Source organism: Canis lupus, chromosome 5 (assembly GCF_003254725.2).
Source record: "Canis lupus dingo isolate Sandy chromosome 5, ASM325472v2, whole genome shotgun sequence".
Taxonomy (NCBI): domain Eukaryota; kingdom Metazoa; phylum Chordata; class Mammalia; order Carnivora; family Canidae; genus Canis; species Canis lupus.
Window position 1 is genome coordinate 15,524,512 of NC_064247.1, and position 22,184 is coordinate 15,546,695.

At 51.6% G+C, this 22,184-nt stretch overlaps 1 protein-coding gene across 4 annotated transcripts; it reads left to right on the forward strand.

The window, feature by feature from the left end:
* Positions 1–1,001: 1,001 nt before the first annotated feature.
* On the forward strand, positions 1,002–20,482 carry SCN2B (sodium voltage-gated channel beta subunit 2). 4 transcript variants are annotated; one of them, XM_049109916.1, is made up of 4 exons: positions 1,002–1,139; positions 15,567–15,733; positions 16,006–16,216; positions 16,704–20,482. In XM_049109916.1, the coding sequence occupies exons 1-4, from the start codon at positions 1,130–1,132 to the stop codon at positions 16,901–16,903; spliced, it is 588 nt and encodes a 195-aa protein (XP_048965873.1). In that variant the 5' UTR covers positions 1,002–1,129; the 3' UTR covers positions 16,904–20,482. The 4 variants fall into 4 exon arrangements, with proteins under 4 accessions (XP_048965873.1, XP_025321134.1, XP_025321138.1 ...); XM_025465349.3 differs by lacking the exon at positions 1,002–1,139 and adding an exon at positions 7,726–7,997; XM_025465353.3 differs by lacking the exon at positions 1,002–1,139 and adding an exon at positions 9,006–9,206.
* The last annotated feature ends 1,702 nt before the right edge of the window (positions 20,483–22,184 follow it).

Sequence of the window (22,184 nt, forward strand, 5' to 3'; positions counted from 1 at the left end):
CTGTCCTTTTCAAAAATGGCTGCTCATGGGTTGCCAAAGTGGACAGCCACCGATTTAACTCTTGGTCTGAAAAGTGAGGTTCCTATACTTTTTGGTTACCACTGTAAGATATAATGAGGTTTGTTTTAAAGACCCTTTGGTTCTGAGCTCCCATTTCTAGCCTGGGCTCTGCTCAGGCCTCCTCTCTTCAACCACTGAGGCCCTTCCTCATTCCCTGCACCCCATCCTTCCCACTTAGCCATTCAGGGCATGGGTTTCTGATCCAACCTCAAGTGGAGCTACCTTTTTGTTTTGGAGGGAGGAGGAGGGGCAGACAGAAGAGGGAGAGAGAGAATCTCAAGCAGACTCCTCTCAGAGCCATGATGCAGGGCTCAATCTTACAACCCTGAGATCAGGAGCTGAGCCAAAATCAAGAGTCGGATGCTTAACCAACCGAACCACCCCAGTGCCCCTGGAACTACATTTTTAAAGAATTCTCCTAACTAGGGCAGCCCTGGTGGCGCAGTGGTTTGGCGCTGCCTGCGGCCTGGGGTGTGATCCTGGGGACCCGGGATCAGGTCCCACATCGGGCTCGCTGCGTGAAGCCTGCTTCTCCCTCTGCCTGTGTCTCTGCCTCTCTCTCTCTCTCTCTCTCTCTGTGTCTATGAATAAATAAATAAAATCTTAAAAAAAAAAAAAAGAATTCTCCTAACTCTCCAAACATCAGGACCCTCTTATAACACATCCATTTTTACCTCTTTTACCAACTGTTCTTGGGTGTCTACTTGGAGTCCTGTAGTCTCTTACTGTTCTTGGTCAGCCAAGGCTAAGAGTCATTAAATGTTCCCTTCTCACCTGTTAGCTCTAAATAAAGCGTATGTCAATAATTTGCAATACATGCATCCTGTCCAAGACATACCAGAGAAGTGACACATGTTGCCATGATAAGTAGAGCGGGGAGAAAGACTCTTTCATATCCTAAACATTTATGGAGAGGAAGTGATTTCATTTCTGGGCTCTAACATCCTCTCCTGGCTTAGGGGGTCTTTTTCTACTTCCTCAAGTATTATTTGCAGAGGATGAGGACCTTGAGGATACGAGTTAGGTGGATGGATGGTGATTTTAACTCTGCTGTTCTGGGTCAAGGAGAATGAATGGGGGTAAGTGTTGGAGGGTGGGCTATGCAGTTGCCCACAAGCTCCTGCAGAGGGCACTTGGATGGGGGCAGCGTGGGCACACCCCTCTGGAGGTGGGTAAGTCCAGATTTGAACTTGATTCATTCCAAGGGTCGCTTCCATTCTGGGTGGAGCAATTGTAACTGAGGAGGAAGAGAAGCCTACTTCTCTCTCCCTACCCTACCTCCGCACAAACCTTTTATACCCAGGCCTCAAGTCGAGGTGGAGACGGAAAATGCACAGATGTCAAATACTAATTTTGCCTCACACCCCAACAGCCCTGCAGGGCCATGAGACCTGCTTGCTTGTCATGCCCTTCTAGGGGGTGTTTGTTAAATCCAGGAGTATGAAGACATATGGCATAGGGGATGTGCCTTACGCTCAAACAGGCCTGGTTCAAACCCTGGCTCTCCCTTTTGCTCTCTCTTCAATATTGCAAACTTTACTTCACTTCTTTGAGACTGCTGCCCCTAAATATAAAATGGAGACTCACAGGGTTTTTTTGTGAGGGCTAAATGGGGTCCCTTAGGTGCCAGTGCCTGGTGCGGGCCCTCCAGCCCCTTCCAATATGTTCTTCCCCCACTAGATTTGTCTTCCGGGGACTCAGTCTCCATTTCTCATTAATTTTTATTTCTATGGGGAGGAAGCCCTTTATCCCAACACACCTAAATCCCTCTTCCCACCCCAAGGAAGAGAGAGCTAGGAAGCTGAACTTCCGGAAGGGTTTTACATAGCTCCTGGGGCTGGGAGAGCTGCTGGAGACAGCAGGCTGGAGCTCCTTGTGGTAGGTCCTTTTGCCAGCACTTTTGTTGCTTGAATTTGCACTAGTTTAAGTCCCTAGAGCACCAGATGCTCCCATATTCAAAGGTTTCCAGAAGTATGCAGGCTTTTGGCAACAGAAATTGGGCCTTGAAAGGGTGGAGAGGGTGGGGTCACCCATGAGTAATGCAGAAGCTAGCAGCCTCGGAGCTTGGCACTGGAATTGAAAACACTTCAGCCTGTCCCGTGGGGACCTGTAGATGTGCCTCCTGGAAAAGGCTGCAGCCTTCCACCAGCCCTTTACTCTTTGTCCCTGATTCCCACCCCACTTTGTCTCCTTTTGGCTGCTTAGTATGCTTCTATGTCTACACTGGCAGTTTATTTTACGAATCACTAGCTGTGCGCACGTGTGTGTGTGTGTGGGCGAGGGCAGGTGGTTTGGAAAGGGTCACGCTACCACTGAATTAGCTTAGTTACTCAGGGCCAGAGAACCTTAGGTTACAAATTTTGCCCCAACACAGACCAGTTATCCCCTTATTAAGAAAAAAACAAAGTTCCTAAGGACTACTGACCTCTGCCCAGGCGTGCTGGTTTGCAAATGTGGTCTGGCCTTCCTCAAGGGAAATCAGGCAATCCATAACCACTTCTGTAAAACTCAGCTCTCAAAACATCTTTTTTAGAAAAAAATAAGGGAACTCAGAGTTTTCTCAGAAAGCTAAAACCTTATTTTATGGTTGATGAGAACAACAGTGGGTGGCCTGTCCCAGAACTTTCAAAGCATCTGTCTGGACCCCACATCCTATGTTCATGGCCTTCTGAGATTGAGTGGCATGTTGTCTACCCATCCATTTCTCTCTCTCACTCACTCTCTCTCTCTCTTTCATGGAACCTTATGCTCCATATACCTGTGTCTTTCTTGCTTCTGAGCCTTTGCTCTTGGTATTTCCCTGCCTGTAATTCTCTATCCCTTCTTTCCTGCCCAAATCAACATTCTTTCAAGGCCCTGCTTCAGTCCTGCCTGGGTGGACTGTTTCTCACATCTTCCTAACTGTCTCTGCACTTACCAGATTTTATCTCCTAATGTTCTCTAATGGTCTCATGGGTATGGGGCTTTATTTTCTCCAAGAGATCTTAAGCTCTTAGAGATCCTATTTTTATGTCTTTTTCTGTGTGCTTTGTAGCATCTGACCCCACGTGGGTCAGTCCCTTGTTGAATGGGATTCCTAGAAGCGGCATAGGCCAGCATGTACAGGGAGCTGCTGGATCCGTCTCCCAGTTGGGGCTCTACCACACGTTGGCCGCACAAACTCAGGTTGATGGAGTTTCTGCCCTTTCCCCAGATGTAAAGTAGGCATTCATTCATTCTCATGTGCTCAGGGACAAGGAGAAGCTCTGCTCAAATCTGGAATAAGACCCAACCCCTGTCCTTCAAGAGCTATAGTTTAGTTGGGGAGATAAGGCACATTAAACAAAAGATGACAATACTTTCTGACACCCAAGCAATACCCAGTATACCTTTGTTTCTGTACCCTTGTCAAGGGTCATTTATACCTTTGTCTCCTTATCTAGAATGCGAGCTCTCAGAGGGTGAGCTGTATCTCATTCATGTCAGAGTCTCTAGCTTCTAGCCCAGTGTCTGGACATGGGGGATATTAAGTAGATATTTGAGTTTGTTGAATGAGGGAGTTGATCAACAAACGAGTTGAACGTACCCAGTGTCACGGGCCCACGGAAAGAAGAGGTACATAGGAGACAAGGAGTAGATGAGTTGGTGGCAGATTTTTGAAGAAAGGCTAGGAGGTTGCTGACCAGACAAGATGGGATGGGCATTCCCAGACTAAGAGACTGCAAAGGAAGGACACCCAGTTGTGAAGCGCTGTGCTGGGTGAGGGGAACCACCCGGTGTGCAATGGCTGGAGAAGGGCACTGGGCCGAGAAGAGAGGTGAGTAAAATGAGTCCACGCCTTTGTTATTCTTCACTGGGTGGCTGGTGCTCTGCAGAGTGTGGGACCAGCTTTTCATCCTATGCTTGCTCCTGCTTTACCAGTCCCTTCTCCCCAGCCCCCAGCCCTGGGTTCTCATCACCCTTTGCTCACAGGATGCAAACCTTTTACTATCAGTTGAAGTCAAGTCTTAGATGTGCTCAGGAAGCACCTGGAGATCTTATTGAAAATGCAGGCTGTGGTTTCATGGGTCCTGGTGGGGCCTGTGGCTCTGCGTGTCCAAGGAGCTCCCACATGATGCTGCTGATGCTGCTCCAGGGACCACACTTTGAGAAGCAAGGCTTTAAGGCAAATTCACTAGGGAGACTCTCTGTAGAATTGGGATTCGGCATTCCAAAGGCAAAAGGAAACGACCTTCCTTCGGATTATTGAGAACACTGCTTCTCCCAGCAGGGTAGGTGATTGAATGTTGTCTCATAAAATATTCAGTGGTAAATGGTACCGGGTAGAAATGCCAAAAATAGGGCTTTACTCCCCACATAGCTCATCTTTGATATTGGTGTCTTCATTCTGCAAAATACCTCTGAGTTTCAGCCTCCTCGGCTTTACTGGCACCTAGGGAAAGCTTACGCTTTGGAGCACGTGGGCGTTTGGAGGTCCAAGTGAGCCATGGGAGGTTCTAGGGTAGCCCTCCTCCTGCCTCACCCTGCCAGCACACTTCAACACCCCTCACCCCCCCATCTTTTGACCCTTAGTTCTGGGGGACAGAATTGCACAAAGGCTATTCTGTTATAAAGGGGACACTTGGTTTCTCTTAGTCAAACTTTGGATAGAAGCAGAGAAGCAGATAAGAATTTCTTAACTCAGATGTTCCCAGAAGTTTCTGGACCCTGCGTGAGACCAAATGAGCTGAGGAAGCAGCTTCTCTGAGCCCCACAGAGTCACCCTCAGCTGCATTAAGGAAAAGGAGGAGGCCGGCTACGTCAAACCAAAACTCTCTGGCTGACATGTGCCTGCGGCAGCATGGGTGGCTGAGCCGCAGACCCGGACAGGCAGGGCTGTGGCCGGGCTGGTGCCAGCCTCTCCCCTGGGCACACCTGCAGCCTGGCCGCTGCGTGGTGGAGGAGGACTGCGGCCCGAGGGCAGTGGCGAGGGAGATGGACCGTGGCCACTGGAGGACACCTTCCCTAGGCTGCCCCCTCCGCGCCTTTGCTCATTTGCTCCCTTCCTGTGGGCTGTGCATCGGGTGGAGGAACCTGCCTGCTGGAGAAACCTGCTGAACCAGCCACAGCCAGATGCTAGTCAAGTGACAGAGGCTGAAGATCCGGCAGGGACAGGCACCTCTCCACCCACCCTTCTGCCTTCAGCAACTGCCACAAAACCTGGCTCACATCACTCCTCCCAGCCTAGCACAGCTTCAGCCGCCTTGGTGGCTAGAAACCTGCCTTCAGGATGCTGTCTGTGTTCCCCTATTTCCTCATCAAATTCATTCATTCGCTCGTTCACTCATTCATTCATTCATTCATTCTTTGGTTCCTTCATTCAGGCATGCTCTTGTGCAGTGATGTATCACCTGTTTCTCGAGTGTTTGCTCTGAGCCAGACTCTGCACTGGGCTCCCGGTTCTGTTCCTCTACACCCTGCGATTTAGCACCTTTTTATATCCTATGCAAAGGTCCCTTGCTTTGTCCATTCCAGTCTTCTCTTCCCTGTGCCTCTAAACATCCTGGTGCAAGGTCTGGGGTCTCCTCCCCTGGGAGATAGGCAATGTGGAATACTTGGAAGTACCCCTTGTTTCACACAGACCTCAGTTTGAATACTGCTCTGACTCTGCCCTTGACTACCATAAGTCATTTTGGGTGGGGTAAGTTCGGTTATCCTCAGTTTCTCCATTTGCAAGTTAAAAAAAAGAGAGAGAGATAATAATAAATTGCCTATCCCAGGGTGACAGTCCAGTTGGGGTATCACAGGTGGAGTTATAGCTCAAAAATATTCATTGCTCCCTTTTTGGTGCCTCAATAGCCCATTGCAAGTGTGAAGAATTGTTGCACAGGAACCTGCGTTCTACTTCAATGTCTCCCCAGAAGCGTGGGGGCCACCTTCTGTGCCCAGGGCCACTTTGCTTCTCCACCACAAGTCCTCCTACTTGTGCTATTTGCCTATATTTTCTTCCTTTTTCAAAAGGAAAGTTTTCAAGCATATACAACCCAGGAGAGAATTGTATAGTGAGTCCTTTGCACCTGCCACCAACTTCATTGAAGTCACACCTGTGCTTGTGTCACCTACCTCCCCCAGTTCTTTTTTTTTTTTCCTGGAATATCTTAAAGCAAATTCAATTCACCCTGTCATCTTACCTATAAACCCTCCAGGGTATATAACAGATAAAGATGTCCAAATCAAAATGAGATACCATCTCACACCGATCAAAATGGCTAAAATTAACAACTCGGGAAACAACAGGTGTTAGTAAGGATGCAGAGAATAGGGAATCCTCTTGAACTGTTGGTGGGAATGCAGACTGGTGCAGCTACTTTGGAAGACAGTATGGAGGTTCCTCAAAAATTTAAAATAGAACTACCCTAAGACCCAGCAATTGCAGTACTAGATATTTATCCAAAGGATACAAACATGGTGATTTGAAGGGGCACATGCACCCCAATGTTTATAGAAGATTAGCCAAACTATGGAAAGAGCCCAGATGTCCATTGACAGAAGAATGGATAAAGATGTGGTATGAAATACAATGGGATATTAGCCATCAGAATGAAATCTTGCTATTTGCAACAGCGTGGATGGAACTAGAGGGTATTATGCTAAGTGAAATAAGTCAGTTAGAGAAAGACAAATACCATATGATTTCACCCATATGTGCATTTAAGAAACAAAATAGATGAACATAGGGAGAGGGAAGGAAAAATAAATAAGATGAAATCAGAGAGGGATATAAACCATGGGACACTCTTGACTCTGGGAAACAAACCTAAGGGTCGCTGGAAGGGAGGCAGGTGGTGGGACGGGGTAACTGGGTGATGGGCATTAAGGAGGGCACGTGATGTAATGAGCACTGGGTGTTATAGAAGACTGATGAATCACTAAATTCTATCTCTGAAACTAATAATACAGTATATGTTAACTAAATTGACATTAAATAAAAAAATACAGATAAGGACGTTCAAGAACAGAATCGCAATATTTTTATCACACTCAACAAAATTAAGGATTATTCATTAATATAATTTAATACTCAGCCCACATTTATTTTTTTCCCAATTGTCTCAAAAAATGTCTTTTTTTCTATTGATTTGATTGGGTATCAGGAGTCCCCAAAGGTTCTTATTACATTCAATTGCAAGATCTCTTAGGTGTTTTTACACTGGTCTACTTGGACATGTTCTGGTTTCAGTGGAAATGGTAGAAAAACGAGGAAGTCTTTACTTCCAGAAAGTCTCCCTAACTCACTTCCCTGAACCCTTTCCAAATAACACAAAACAAGCATCTCCTTTTTTGGGTGTTTTTAAATGACAAAATAGTCCCCCCCCCCTTTACAGCAGTTTTGAAATGAATGAGCTCTTTTACAACTTTCAAATCCCAACAATCATCTAAGAGCAGCAGCAGCACAGAAGAAGAAGAAGAAGAAGAAGAAGAAGAAGAAGAAGAAGAAGAAGAAGAAGAAGAAGAAGAAGAAGAAGAAGAAGAAGAAGAGGAAGAAGAAGAAAGGCAGGATTTGCTTTAGTTCTTGTTTAATTGGGAGAGAATTGCTGGGGAACTTTGTTCTTTTCAAAAAGACTTTTTTCCTGCCCTCCCACCTGCTTTTCAAAATCCACCAACCACAAAATTTACTCCATCCCCCCTTTTCTCTCTCCCTTACACACTCCCTCTCTCTTTTTAGCAGCAACATACAAGCCGGCCATATTAGAGAGATGGAAATAAAGCTTCCTTAATGTTGTATGTGTCTTTGAAGTACATCTGTGCATTTTTTTTTTTAGCATCTAACCATTCCTCCCTTGTAGCCCTCGGCCCCTCAAATCACCCTCTCCCCCATCCCACCCGACTAACATCTCAGTCTCTGAAAATGCACAGAGATGCCTGGCTACCTCGCCCTGCCTTCAGTCTCACGGGGCTCAGTCTCTTTTTCTCTTTGGGTAAGTTAGACTGCACATCTGCATGCTCCTGATGGTCCAGAAGTGTAGCCACAGCTGGAAGAGGATGGGGGCCGGGGGCAGGAAAGAAGATATTGGTTGAGCTTCCCTTCATGTCCTTGGGAAGGGAGCTAATGAACGGGGACTGGGGAAGACATTACTGGGGACTACATAACGCTGAGACTACTTGGTCATGGAAATGTTGGGTTGTGGGATCTGAGTGTGCCTGTGTGTGGGGGGGTGAGGGTTATCACGGGAGGTGATTTTTCTTTGGATTTCCCTGAAATGGACTTGTGTGGGGGTGGGGGCAGAGGGTAGGTCGATCTGCAAAATCTCTTCGTGTTTTTTTTTTTTAAGCTGCTACAAATATGGGGTCCTGGGTCTTCTTGCTCCCTTAAGGGGCTTCTCTTGCAGACCTTGATCTTTGGGATCTGGTGGATTCAGGATATGAAGAAAGAATGTTTTGGGGGAGTGGGAAGTGGGAAGTTGAGTCTGGGTCTTGCTTCCTGGAAATCTATACCATTGATTTTTTGAAATGTGTCGGGGAGCAGGTGGGAAGCAGGCTTGAGGTATGAGCTTGGCACTGGGAAGAGATTTGCTGAAGCAAGCGCAGATGGAGGCCTCTGACTTGGGCCCGATGGAGTGGAGGAAGGGTCCAGGAGAAGGGACCAGGAAAAAAAAAGAAAAAGAAAAAGGAAAAAAAAAAAAAAAAAAGGAACTCCGGGCTGGGTGTAGCTGTGGCCCTTTAAGAGCAGCCCAGCCTCACTGACTGCCTTGTCAAGTGATCCACATGTTAATTTCATATTTGACCACTCATGACTTCCTGGTGAGTAGGTGGGCTAGAGAGTTATTTGCAAGCCTGCTTTATGGGTAGTTTCATTCTTGCTCCTACACTTACTCATCAGTGGTGTACTCATTGGTCAAGTCCAAGGACTGTCAGTGGGATACTCCCCATCATGGAATCCCACTTCCTCTCTCTGTCTCCTCTTTCTCTGGTGTGCTGTGTTGGATATTAGGCAGGAGTCCTAGACAGAGACAACATAGAGCCCCTGGCATAAGGGGCCCATTAGCTTTGCTGAGTTACTGGACATGTTAACAACAGAGCAGGAATGTGACGAAAGCCATAAGGCCCATTAGCTTTGCTGAGTTACTGGACATGTCAACAACAGAGCAGGAATGTGACGGAAGCCAGCGCGGAGCAGTATCAAGAGGGTGAGCTTTGGAATCAGCTCTGGGTTTAAAGCCATCTTTGCCATTTACCCCATGACCATAGGCAAGTTACTTGACCCTTCTGAGATTTGGTTCCTTTGTGGGTAAACTGGAGAATGCCTGGTTTTTTTGGGGGGGAAGCTGGCATACAGCAGGTGCTCAATAAGAGCTGAACTTTGTGAATGCTTGTCATGCATTCAGATGCTGTAGAATTTTAGTCCTCACGGTAATCAGTAATCGAATGAGACAGATACTGCTATATCCTTCTGTTACGGATGAGGAAACAAGCACAGAGAAATGAAGTAACTAACTTATTTAAATTAAGTGACTTAAAGTCACATGACTAGTTTAAGGTGAACTGAGTTTTGAACTCATTTGTCTGACTTCCGGTACTTACCTGTTGGACTCTACTGCCCCCAATGTTCAAGAAATGGTACTGCTATATCAACAGTGATAAAAGAATTTCAAGTGCAGGCAAAAAGATGGGGAGTTGGGTGGATGACCTGTGTGTAAGGAGCCAGGGATGGAGGACAGGTGACTCCTTTGGGAGTTAGGGAGAGCTTTCTGTGGGAGAGGGACAGTCTTGTGAGAGCCTGATATAAGTGAAGGAGGGAAGGGGGCTCCATGACTGTGACCAGGGTGTATCTTAGGGGAAGGATGGGGTCTGGAGTAAAGAGGTCAGGGAGTGGGGGTTGTGAGGCAGTGGTGGGAGGAAGCTAGGGCCTCTGCAAACCTGGGTGGTAGAGGATGCAGGAACGGGGAGCTTGATCGATGCTATGATGAGGCTTGCCCTGGCACTCCAAGGCTCAGGGCTCAGAGGCACAATGGAACTTTGGTGGTTGTAGTGGTATCAGTCCCCAAGATGGAGGGACAAATTATGAAGGAGGGGCCGCCTTAGGGGCAGGGTTTGTGAGAATAACCATAGAGCTGATAAAGGGGGAAGAGGACCAGCTGGGCAACCTGCCTTATACACAAGAAAAGCATGTGAGACTAGTTTTTATCTAGAAGCAATCCAAATGCCTGGACTTCCCAGAGTTTTTCTTAAGACCACTGGCTCTGCGGGTACCAATCTAGTTATCCAAATGTGGGTTATGTTAGACGAGGCCTAGAAGGTGGAGTCTGGTCCTCACTGAAGTCCACTGCACATGTCTGCTGCTGGGGGCAGGGATCCAGACATGGAGGGAAAAGGCCTTTCCTTCCTTTTATAGACGTTTATTGAGTGCCCATCTGCATATCACATACTGTTCTAGATCCAGAGATACCAAGATGAGCAAAAATCAGCTCCCCAGAGCCTCCTGGGGGGCACAGGCACATGAACAGATAATGAGAGCACAGCATCATAGGTGCTGCCACAATGATAATCATAATGATGATGACAATGACAGCGGCTAGCCTCCGTCAAGGGCTGACTATGCACCAGGCATTGCTGTGAGCTTCCTACATTAGCAAGTCATGTAATCTTCACAAGCGCCCTAGAAGTCAGGTTCTATTATCATCCCCCATTTTACAGATGAGGAAACTGAGGTCGGAAGGTTCACTATCTTGCCAAAGATCAGGCCGCTTGGCCACAATGCCGTTCTGCCTTCTGGTCATGTAGAAGCGAGAACAGGGCTGGGGTGAGGGCCCAGGCACTGGGGATGCTGTCATTTGGGCATGCCTGGTTAGCTGGGAACCGCGGGACAGGTAAGAGGGCCCCAGGTGGAGAAGGGTGAACGAGCTTCCCGACCTGAAGCAAGCTTGTGTGCAGAGGCATGGTGGTGTGAAAGAAAGTGGGGTTAACAGAAAAAGTAAGAAGTCGGGGATCACCGGAGTGGAGGAAGCATGGAGGGTTGGGAGCTGGCAGGAGAGGAGGCCAGGACCTAGATTGGTCCCAGATGGCAGAGGGTTGGAAGCCGTGCCCAGGAGCCTGGACTCCATCCTGAAAGCAACAGGGAGCCAGTGGAAGGGTGATGAGGACATGCTGCGTGGGGGGTAGACTGGGCTTCCATCCTGGTGTGGGGGAGGGTCCGAAAGCAGTAGGCGAGGTCTGGGTGTCACACTCCCCTGGGATGCTGGGGCTGCTCCAGGAGACAATGTGCTCCAGAAGCTTGGGGGGACCATTTCTCTGCTTGGACGCTCTCTCTTTTATTTTATTTTTTATTCTTCTTTTTTTTTTTTGACACTCTCTTTTAAACAAGAAGAAAATAAACCTACCTCATCGGTTGCTGTAGGGTTGGAAAGAGGAGTGAAGAAAATTCACTTTTACCTTCCAGGAGGTAGCGCTTCACCGGAAGTGAGCAAATTTTTGTGATCTCTGAAAGATGGGCCAGTTAGAATAGTGGATAACATGGGGCCTGGGATGCCCAGATGTGCCCCCAGAGAAAGAGTGGGGGCCTGGGTGCCAGTGATGCCTTGGAACTAAGACCAGAAGCCACATCCTCACTGTGCTCCTAAATAATTCTCATTTTCTTTCTATGAGTTGGAAATCAGGAGACCGACCTGGTCTCAAATGGGGCAAGCAGGAGGACTGGGCTTCCTTGTATGGAGGTTCCTTTAAACAGGACCATTCCCCTCTGGCCAGCCTGCCCTGAGCTGGAAGCTGCTCTGCTATGGAGACAGTGGGAGGCCTGGCGGTCCCTCGGTCCCTCGCAAGCCTTGGAATGTCACCCAGTCTCAGCCCCTCACCGCTGTCTGGAGCCCAGCAGCCTGGGCTAAAATCAAGCTTTCTCACTTACTAGCTGTGACCTTGGGCTGTTCATGTAACTTCTTTGTGCCCAATTGCATTGTCTGGAAAGTGGGGTGGTAATAGGGCAGTTGTAAGTATCAAATGAGGTCATATTCTTGGAATGGGTAAGACAGCCTCTGGCACACAGCAAGCACTTAGTTGTTATTGTGAAGTCCTTTCTGGGACCCTTGCTAGAGACTCGGCTACTTTCCTGAAGCCGCAGGGTTTATTGGGATTTTGCTCACAGCTCTGACCCTGCTGCATGGTGGTTTCCTTAATGGGGGCCTGGATTGGTGAGAGACCTAAAGCCCTGGTGGGGACTCAGGCTGACATGGGAGCGTTGGAGTAGGAGCCAGGAAGTACGGTCTGGCCTGGGCTCGTCCCTGTCCTCTGTGTGTCTCCCTTGGGCCTCACCTGCCTCGCTGGTGAGGCGGTGGGTCTAGATTCACAATTCTGGAGGTGCCCCTGCCTGGCTGCCTCTGATCTGGTGATCCTGCGCCCCATCTGCAGTTGGGACTGGCTGGACATCTCTGACCACTAGAGGGTGCACGGTTCCTTCTGGAGCCTCCAGCAAGGGCCATGCTGCAGGGTTGCGGGAAAGGGACTCTGCATTGCACCTGTGCTCCCCCTCCCCCGCCAGCCAGGAAGGACCTCCCCATAGCTCTGCCCTTCCACGCGGGAGGATGCTGGCTCCTTCACAGTGGAGGGGGCTGCCCTGGGGGTTCAAGTTCTAGCCTGAGCAGTGTGGGCCAGGCTGGGAGAGGGGTTGCGGATAGGTCAGCCCGATTCACAGCCCCTGCTTTGTGGGGTCACTTGGAGACCCCTTTTGGTAGGGGCCCTGGGAAGGTCCCGGAGCTCGAGCTTGGAAGGGGTTAGAGAAGCAGGGCCTTTCCCGGGTAAGAGGTGAACTCAGGACAAGGCCCTGCCGGGTTCCTTCCCTGCAGATTCTCTGCCTCTGCAGAGCAGGGGCGGCAGTGGCATTTGCCGCACACCTCCTCCTTGCCTGGCGCCGAGCTAGGTGCTTTCATAATGGTGATGAAAGCGGGGCTGTGGGAACTGGGCTTTGTTCTTCTTGGCAGGCCCACTCAGCCTCCCCAGTTCACGCTCCCCTAGTGAGTACTCAGCCCACACACGAACCCGAACCCACGGCCCTGCAGGTGGGTGTGCATGCCTAATCCCTCCACCTGAGGCTCTGTTGGGACCTCTAGGGCCAGCATTTTGGAGCATCTCCTGTCCTTAAGTCCTGTCCGCTAGCCCTGGCCACTCATCCTGAGGGATGGGCTGAGCAGATTGACAGTCCTACTTGCAGGCTGCTGTGAGGCTGCGTCCTTCCGGCTTGGGGCCCATCAGCAGTGCCCTACACAGTTGTTTGGGAAACCAGAGCCCTGTAGGGGATGCTGCTGGACTGTCACTGCAGGGGTTTGGGGGGGGGGCTGGGCCTTGTGCCAGAGCTGGGGGGATTCCAAGGGGCTGCCCTCTGCCAGGAGGAGACTGTCCCAGAAGGCCTTCCTGTTTAGAGAACTTGAGAACATAGGGTAACAGGAGCTGCGACTGTCCATCATGCTTCATGCTTTACATATTTTATCTTTTTAAAATGGTCATGGCAATCCCTGGAGGTGGGTGTCATTAGCCAAGTTTTACAGAGCAGGGGACTGAGGCTTGGAAGGTGAAGGAGCTTGCACACATTCTCCCAGCCGATTGAAGGCAGAGCTGGAATGGGACCTGAATCTCATGGGATCTCCTTGTCTACACTAATCCTGCATCCACAGCCTCCTAGTCAGCCCTCTGACTCCCTGCCTCCTCACCCCCACTGAGTCCCCTGCTGGCTTCCTATCTCACTTGGAGATGAAAATCCTAACTGCCAGTTCTAGCCCCCAAGGCCCCCAGGGTCTCGCCCCTGCCTAACTCTGGGACCTCAGGTCTCACCACTTGCCCTTTGAATCACCACTCTTTGTGCTTCAGACACACAAAGCTTGTTGCAGCCACTGGGACTTTGCTCTTAATATTCTGCTGCTTGGAACTTGATTCCTTCAGAATTTTAAATGGCTCACTCCCTCACTTTGCCAGGGGCTGCCTACCTGTCAGCCCCTCCAAGCAGTCCTCCCTGACTACCAACAGGAAACAGCACCCCTTACGATGGCCACCATGCATCATGACGTAAAGTCACATTATTATTTTTTTTCTTGTGAACGTCGATTCCCTTCCCTAGAACATAAGCTTTGTGTTGTGGCCACTCGGGCCTGGCTTGTTCACAGCAATAACCCCCAAGGCCTAGGCTAAGTGCGTGGGGCATAGGGAGTGGCTTAAAAATAGGGGGTAAATGAGCAAATGCATGGCTCATACTGACCATTACTGTTTATCCCCTATAAAGAAAATGAACCGGGATCCCTGGGTGGCGCAGCGGTTTGGCGCCTGCCTTTGGCCCAGGGCACGATCCTGGAGACCCAGGATCGAATCCCACATCGGGCTCCTGGTGCATGGAGCCTGCTTCTCCCTCTGCCTGTGTCTCTGCCTCTCTCTCCCTCTCTCTGTGTGACTATCATAAATAAATAAAAATTAAAAAAAAATTAAAAAAAAGAAAAGAAAATGAACCTTTTGGGATGATGTTTTGATGATTTTTGCAGAAAATCTTAGTGTTAAGGTCAGGACTTGGGTGAGGCCAGTGAGGTGCCTATGGTGTACAGTTTAAGGAGGTATTTGCCTGACACTGAGGATGGGTCCTCCCTTCGATTCTGTGTTCAAGGCCTTCTGCCCCATGGCGATCACTGCAGCTTCAACTGGAAAGGCTTGGGCTCACCTACCTCACCCTAGACTTTGCTCTGCTTCGAATGTCAGAGCGAGCCGGGCAGCCCCAGCACCCAGCTCTTCTGGCCCAGGGCTGGTGCTCCTTGTAGGATTTGACAGAAAACTGCCATTCCCACCCTGCCACCCCTTCAGCCTGGATCAGCTCCTTGCTGTGGTGCTTCCAGGCCTGACATCTGCAGAAGGGACTCCTGTCCTCATAGAACCATCCGTCAGTCCCTTGGAATTGTGCTTATTCTGGGATGCATCTTCCCTCCCACTGCTTGTCTGCCTTCTTTCCTGCTTGCTAGAAGCTGGGGGGAGAGGAGGGGGCTGGGCTGGGCTGGGCTGGGCACGCCGCTTCACTCTGGTCTTGGTGTATAGAGAGCAAGGCCTTCTGAATCTCCATCTGTCTGAAGGCTTTCTGCCACATGGGAGACACTGCAGCTTTAGCTGGAGGAGCTTTGGATCACCAGAGATGGTTGGAAGTGGTGGGGAAGAAGGGGAACCTGAGGCCAGTACAGTAGAGTCCGAGGTCTTCAGTTAGCAGGTGGCAGTGTAAAGCTGGGGCAGGCCAGCCAGAGGAGTGGCTGCACAACCATGGCCTAGGTAAGTCTTGGGGCCATTTGTCTGCCTCTGGCTTGGTAGGCGATTCAGTTCTCTCCACCCCAGCCTTGCTCTACCCCAAGGCCCACATCAGGTACCCCTTAGGAGCTTTGCCCACTGCATTCCACTCTCTAATTTCAGACGTAAGGGACCCAATCCACTGCCATAGCTCTGCCCCACTGACAGCAGGTGCAGAAGGCTTGCCCCCATCCCTAACCCCCCCCCTCACCCCCGCAACCAGAATTCTCACCAGTTTGTGGCTTTATCCACAGTGCCACCAGGGCGGAGCATGGAGGTCACAGTACCTACCACCCTCAACGTCCTCAATGGCTCTAATGCCCGTCTGCCCTGTACCTTCAACTCCTGCTATACAGTGAACCACAAACAGTTCTCCCTAAACTGGACTTACCAGGAGTGTAGTAACTGCTCGGAGGAGATGGTGAGTCCGGGATGGAGGTGGAGGTGAGGGAGGGGGCGGGAGCCCCTGGGCATGAAGCCCCCATTTCTCACCACCTGCCCACACACTCGACCAGCACCCTGGAGATCCTGGTGGGCTAGTCTGCTCCAGGGGACTTTGGCAGAAGGTGTACTGTCATGCCTGGGTGGCCCTGGGAGGGTAAGGCCCTGGAGGTAACCGCCTCTCTTCCAGTGGGGTGGGGAGGAGCACCCCCTCTCCCGGCGGCTCCTTGCTCAGCCAGCTTCCATCCCCAGTTCCTCCAGTTCCGCATGAAGATCATCAACCTGAAGCTGGAGCGGTTCCGGGACCGCGTGGAGTTCTCGGGGAACCCCAGCAAGTATGATGTGTCCGTGACGCTGAGAAACGTGCAGCTCGAAGATGTGGGCACCTACAACTGCTACATCATGAACCCGCCCGACCGCCACCGCGGCCACGGCAGGATCCAACTGCAGGTCCTCATGGAAGGTGAGGGGCGGGCGGGGCGGGCAGGGTGGGGAGCCCGCTGCCCTGGGGGCCCCTGTCCCACCCACCACCCTCCAGCAGGAGGAGCCCCCTGGCTCCTTGGGAGGGGCTGTGCTCTTGGGGTAGAGCAGGGCTGGGGTGGAGAGAACTGAATCTCCAGCGTGTGCTGGGCACCCTATTTACCAGGGATTAAGTAAGGATTAAGTTAAGGATTAAGACCAGGTTTTATCCTTATAATGACCCCAGTCACGGTCGGTCATGATTCAAAGAATCGTAGTAGCAGCTCTCATCTGTTGGGCACTTGCTATAGAGAGGGCATCACCCAGGGTCACACGGTGAGTGAATAGTACAGTTAGGACCTTTCCACCAAGAGCATCCGGTGAGGACCACGGGGGTGGGGGTGGGCACACACCGCAGGGAGGGGGTGCTTGGGGGAGGCTCCCTTTCGGGGCCCCGGTCCTCAGTGGGTCTGTTTCTTTTCCTTCTCCAGAGCCCCCTGAGCGGGACTCCACGGTGGCCGTGATCGTGGGCGCCTCCGTGGGCGGCTTCCTGGCGGTGGTCATCCTGGTGCTGATGGTAGTAAAGTGTGTGAGGAGGAAAAAAGAGCAGAAACTGAGCACCGACGACCTGAAGACAGACGAGGAGGGCAAGACTGATGGAGAGGGAAACGCGGACGACGGCCCCAAGTAACAGGCCCCGCAGCCCCCCTCGCGTCCTGTCGCCCTCCCACCCTCCGCCCCGCACACTGTGCCCCTGCCTGCCCTCTCTTGGTGTGCTTCTCCTGAACCGGGGTCCCAGTGCCCACCTGGGGCCCCCCGAACCCCTCACGTCGTGTCCCCCACCCTGCACCAAGAGTGACCCACCTCTCTTTCATTTGGGAAACCTGCCGTGGCGCGTGGGATGTGTGGGCCCCCAGGGGAGGGACAAGTGGGCTCTGACTGCCGGCCCCTGAGTGGAGGCAGGAGGCCTGTGAGAGGGTCCCAGGAAGACACGGGGTGCCCACCCGGCCCTGTCTGTGCACTGGTCTGGTGGGCCTCAGGGAGCACCTGCGGGCGGCGGAGGGGCTCTCCTGCGCTGCCTCCCGGAGCCGCTCCAGCCCTGGTGGCCCTGTCAGGCTGGGGGTGCTGGTGGGTTCCTATAACTTGGGTGGCGGGCGTGTCAGAGGGACGACTGTGTTTCCTGGACATTGCAGGGAAGCTGGGGCCGGAGGGCAGGTGGAGAGGAGCCTAAGCCCGGGGACCCATGCTCTTACCCCCTCTCCATCAGTAGCTGCTACCACAGAAGCCTTGGGGGGTTTCTGTGGGCTGCTAATCTCTTGGGATTTGGAGGGGGGAGCACTGTGCTGAAGAGTTGCCAAGCTGGGCGGTGGGGAGGTTGTATCATTTTTCACCATAGCCATAAAGAACAGGAGACAAAATTCAAAGTCAGCTAAGATCTGAAGGGGTGGGGGTGGCACTGTAAGATGGAGTTGGTCGCAGGCTGGCTTCTCCAACCTGGTGACCTCCCTGTCAGCTGAGTGTGGGGCTGGGGAGGCGCCACGCCACGCGGAGCAGTGGGTGTGGGGAGTCGGGGCTTCCTCTGGGCCCTTGTGTTTTGTGTTGGAACTTTCCCAGGTACCATCAGCAGGGCTTTTAGTTGGCTTTTGGGTAGAGACTGGGAAGGGAGCACCCCGAGGGGAGAGTGAGGGGAGCCTTGGAGCTTCTGAGACGCTATGGGCATGTTATACCCTCCCTGCCCCAGGGACTCCCTCTGTGGGGAGGAAGGTAGCATTTATGGAGAGCCAACTTTCACTGCCATTTTACTCACATTAAGAGGGAATCATTTAAGCCTCAAGAGAGGGAGAGAACCAGAGAGAAACTGCTGACGTGAACACTACCTTGGAAGATCCTCAGGGATCAACCAGGCAAGTCCCACTACAGATGGGGAAACGGGTTCAAAATGACAGAGACCAAGGGTCCTGCTATCCCCTCCTCTGGCTCCTCAGTCTCCAGTTTGAATCAACAGGCCATAGTTTTCCTCTCCATAAGGAGGGGAGGGGACGGAAGGGAGGGCTGCTCCTCTCCCAGGCCGGTGGGAATGGAGGGATGGAGCAGGAGGGCAGAGCTGCTGGCAAGGCCCTGCCCCTGCCCCTGCCCCACACTGACTGACCTTCAGCCCTTCCCTGGCCTTTCCAGGAGCTCAGACCCCACCCAGGTTCTGGGAGTCAGCATCCTGGGCAGGAACCGGTCTGGGGAAAGTGAGTGGAGACAGGACTGTGACAGTCTCAGGGACAGTCTCAGGGACCATTCTCTGCCTCTGCCCATCAGATGGCCAGTTTGGGGAGAGAACAGTAGCATCCATGAGGTTCAGTTTAATTCACTTCAATTCGACATCCATTTATTGAGCATCTCCTGTGTGCCAGGCACTGTGCCAGGTGCCAGGGATGCACACAAAGCCATAACACAGTTGGAAGCTGCCAGGTCAGCACTGTGGGGACCAAGATTAATTTTTTTTGGTGCATCTAATTCCACCTCTGCAGCCACTGCTTCCAGGGCTGGAGTTGGAGAAGGAAGACAGTCCCAAATCTGGGCCCTGGGAAGGGAAGAAAGGCAGGAAGGCGGGTAGTGGTGGTGGTGGTGGTGGTGGGAGATTCAACAGGGAACAGGGTGACAGGCCAGGCAGAGTGGGCACAGAGTGGGGGACGGACAGCCTGGGTGACAGCTCCGGGGTGGGGGGAGTCCAGCTCAGTACCTAACTGCCAATCAACACACTGCCAATGGGGGTGGGCTAAGCCACCAGGATGCCTGGGGCAGGAGGACACAGCCATCCTTGGAGCCAACCAGCCACGAGGGGAGCGATGGGCAGCTGAGACCAAGGGCGGTTGCGATACGCAGAAGCAGCCCGCAGATTTCTCCTCGCAGCCACCTCTCAAGTATTCTCTTCTCCCAGGATGAGTGAGGATCTGTGCTGATGCGGGGCACGCCTCACATTTAGGGAACTTTTTGCGCGATTCCCTAGGTTTATTCTAAGAAATCCCAACTCCCCATCAAGAAGCTCCAGACTTCTGGGCTCCTTCCTTCCAACGCTCTGGCCCAGGGTGGGGGGCCCTCCCGAGCTGCCCCACTCTCTTGTGCACTTTCTCCTGCAGCCTCTTTGAATCTCTTCGGGAGGAGGTCTCCTAGAGCTGCCTCCCCCAGGGCCGTGAGGTTGGGAACAAGATGGGGCTTCTGTGCATAGAGGTGGGAAACCCGTGACATGTTTCCACAGCAGCCATTTCTCTACCCTGCTTTCTAGTTTATACCAGCAAGCCGCTCCTCTCCCTGCACTGTGGGTTCACGTCCCACTTTTCCCACTTGCGGCTGCATGTTCCCATCACTGCGCTCTCCTGGGTCCAGTCTGCTGGTTTTCCCAACAGCCCCTGCCTCTCCTGCTGTCTTAGAACTCCCTGTCTGTCTCTTCCTCCTAATTTAAGGGCCACTGTAAGGAGATGGGCTGGCCAACCCATGCGATTGAGCTTATAAGAGCAGAGTGCAATTTTTCAGGACTGAAATGCCTTGAGGTGCCTTGAAACTGGCTTTGAAAACGGCTGTCTGCCCCTTAGCGATGGACTAATCACAGTTATTCCCAATCTATAAAAAGGAAAAGCCGACTGGTTCCATATTTCTCCCTGGAGGTCCCCTTGGGGAAGTTGGGCTGGTATTTACAAGGTCAGGTTAAAGCAGATGGACGATGGAAAATACTGGCCAGGTCCCAAAAGACAGTCCCAGGCCATAGGAATGGCGTGATGCAGTTGGAATGAGTGATGAATCAAGAAATTTTCCTTGCAACTCATCTTAAGGATAGACAGCCTGTGTCTCTTGCTGTGCCTCGTGCTAATGTCTTCCTTTATTGAAGCTTGCTGATGCATTTGTACATAGTCTATATATAGGTATAGATATATTATATATACAAATATAAAACATCTCACTACATCCACTCCAAAAGTTACACTGGGTGTTGAGGGAAAAACCATCATTTCTCAGTGTTTTGAGTTGATTCACCAAAGGCAAATTATGGAATGTTCTTACTGCTTTTTGTGCACTTGGAGGAGAAAACTCAGCTACTTATGCACTTTCTGGGTTTTCTGTGCTGCAGGGTGGTTGGAGGGGGTGGTGGGGAGAACAACTTCGATGGTCCTCTGTGACCCAGCTGCTGTGATGTGTCTGCTTTGGGGAGCAGGCTGTGTTTTCTTTGCAGTTTGTTGTATTGCTTGGATCTATTGGCTACAATAAACAGATCATCTCCCCCGAACATCCCTCGAGTGTGGCTTTTTTCAGGGCTCCAGAGCGGGGCAAGTGGAGGCTTTGCCAGGATCCTGCCAGGGACCCCTCCTGCTCCTCTCATGGGAATCCCACTGCCATTGCCGGGCCCACAGCAAGGACACAGTCCTTCTGTTCTGCTCATGTAGACGAATGCCTTATCTCTTTCCCTCTTTGCCTTCTCTCAGAATCCTGGAGGACTCTATCCACCTTGGAAGCACCCTGAAGACAGGGTGTCTGAACACTCTCCACTTTTGGGGGGCCTCTTGATTACTTCTGGGATGACGACAACCTTTGATATTGTGGGTGCTGCCTATTTTTTCCATGGATGGGTGGGCCATCCTTCCTGCCTGCCTGTGTCTGAGCTGCGTCTGACCAGACAGATGCTTCCTTTGCCTGCTCTGGACTCGGGGGAAAGAAACAGTTGACAGTGGCTCTGAGTCTGCCCTCGTGCACCTTCAAGGTTGAGGGTGTCTGGGGGAAGAGTCAGGATGTTCAGGTCCCACCTGAGTCCTGCTGGATCTTATTTACATGCACCTGGATCTTCGGAAGCTCAGGACCAAAGAGGACCCCCTGGTGGAGGGGCTCCACTAGTCCGGACACACCCAGCCTTTTTTTCTTTTGCTACCTGTTCTCCATCTCTGCGTTTTTCTCCTATGCACACACACGAAACGTAAGAAATGTTTCAACTTTCTGAATGGCAAGTGGAAGTGGTTGGTTCCTACTTTTGTTCTGGTTTCTTGGTCATTTCTGTCTCCTCCCTGGTGACCCAGAGACCTTTGCCAGTGTTCAGTGGCCAGATGCACTTTAGAATACTTCCAGAGGACCCTGACCCTGTAGTTGTAGCACCTGAGGGGGTTGCTGCTGCTACCTGGGAGCGAAGCCAGAAGGAACAGCAGCATTAAACAGAGGGGGCTGGTAGTCAACTGAACCACAGATACCTTGGCTTAAAAGGGTGTCTGTCTTCCAGAGTCCCTGAGCCCTTCCAAGGATGGTGTGTCAGGCGGTGCTTCTCTACCTGACAACTAGGGAAACTGAGGCAAAGCCTGTGGACTTGGCAGCAGAAGGCACTAGGGATTCTGGCTGGTTCTCTCTGGGGTAGGGCCAGCATCTTCCTCATTCTAGGGCTTTTCTCCCAGAACACTTTGGATCTGGGCCTGGCTTCTGGGAGAGTTGGATTTGGCTCTGGCAATCTCCTTAAATTGATGTTCTCTAGCCCAGCCTGCTTGGGGCCTGGGTGGGGGTAGTTCTGATTGCAGAATGAGGTGCCTTGTGGGGGAAGAGCTAGCTGCCATTCTGGGGTTCAGAATCGGTACCGGCTTTCTGTACCCCCATTTGAGATAGAGGAGTCTGTACAAGAGCCTCTCCATTCCCGCGGCTCCTTCACTTCCTGCCGGAGCCCCCTGCAGGGCTTGGGCACCCCATCCAGCCACCCACTGCCTGCCGCCTGGAATAGAAGTCCATATGGGCACGGGGGGAGGGTGATTTCAGAGTCCCTAGGACAGGTCCCAAAGGCCAAAGGGAGTGGGATGGGAGAGGAGATCTTTACAACATCAGAGACAAGGAGGGGTCTTGGGGACCATTGGCTAAGCCTCCAGAGTATCCTGAAGGGAAAGTTGAGGATCACAACAGGGAAGTGACTGGCTTAAGGCCACACGATGCGTCAAGGACAGGACAGGATCTCCTATCAGGCT

Coding starts and splice junctions, on each gene's coding strand:
- SCN2B (XM_025465349.3), top strand. CDS start 7,796: ATGTTGTATGTGTCTTTGAAGTACATCTGTGCATTTTTTTTTTTAGCA. Junction 7,998..15,566: donor CAGTCTCTTTTTCTCTTTGG/GTAAGTTAGACT, acceptor CTTTATCCACAG/TGCCACCAGGGCGGAGCATG. Junction 16,217..16,703: donor ACTGCAGGTCCTCATGGAAG/GTGAGGGGCGGG, acceptor TTCCTTCTCCAG/AGCCCCCTGAGCGGGACTCC.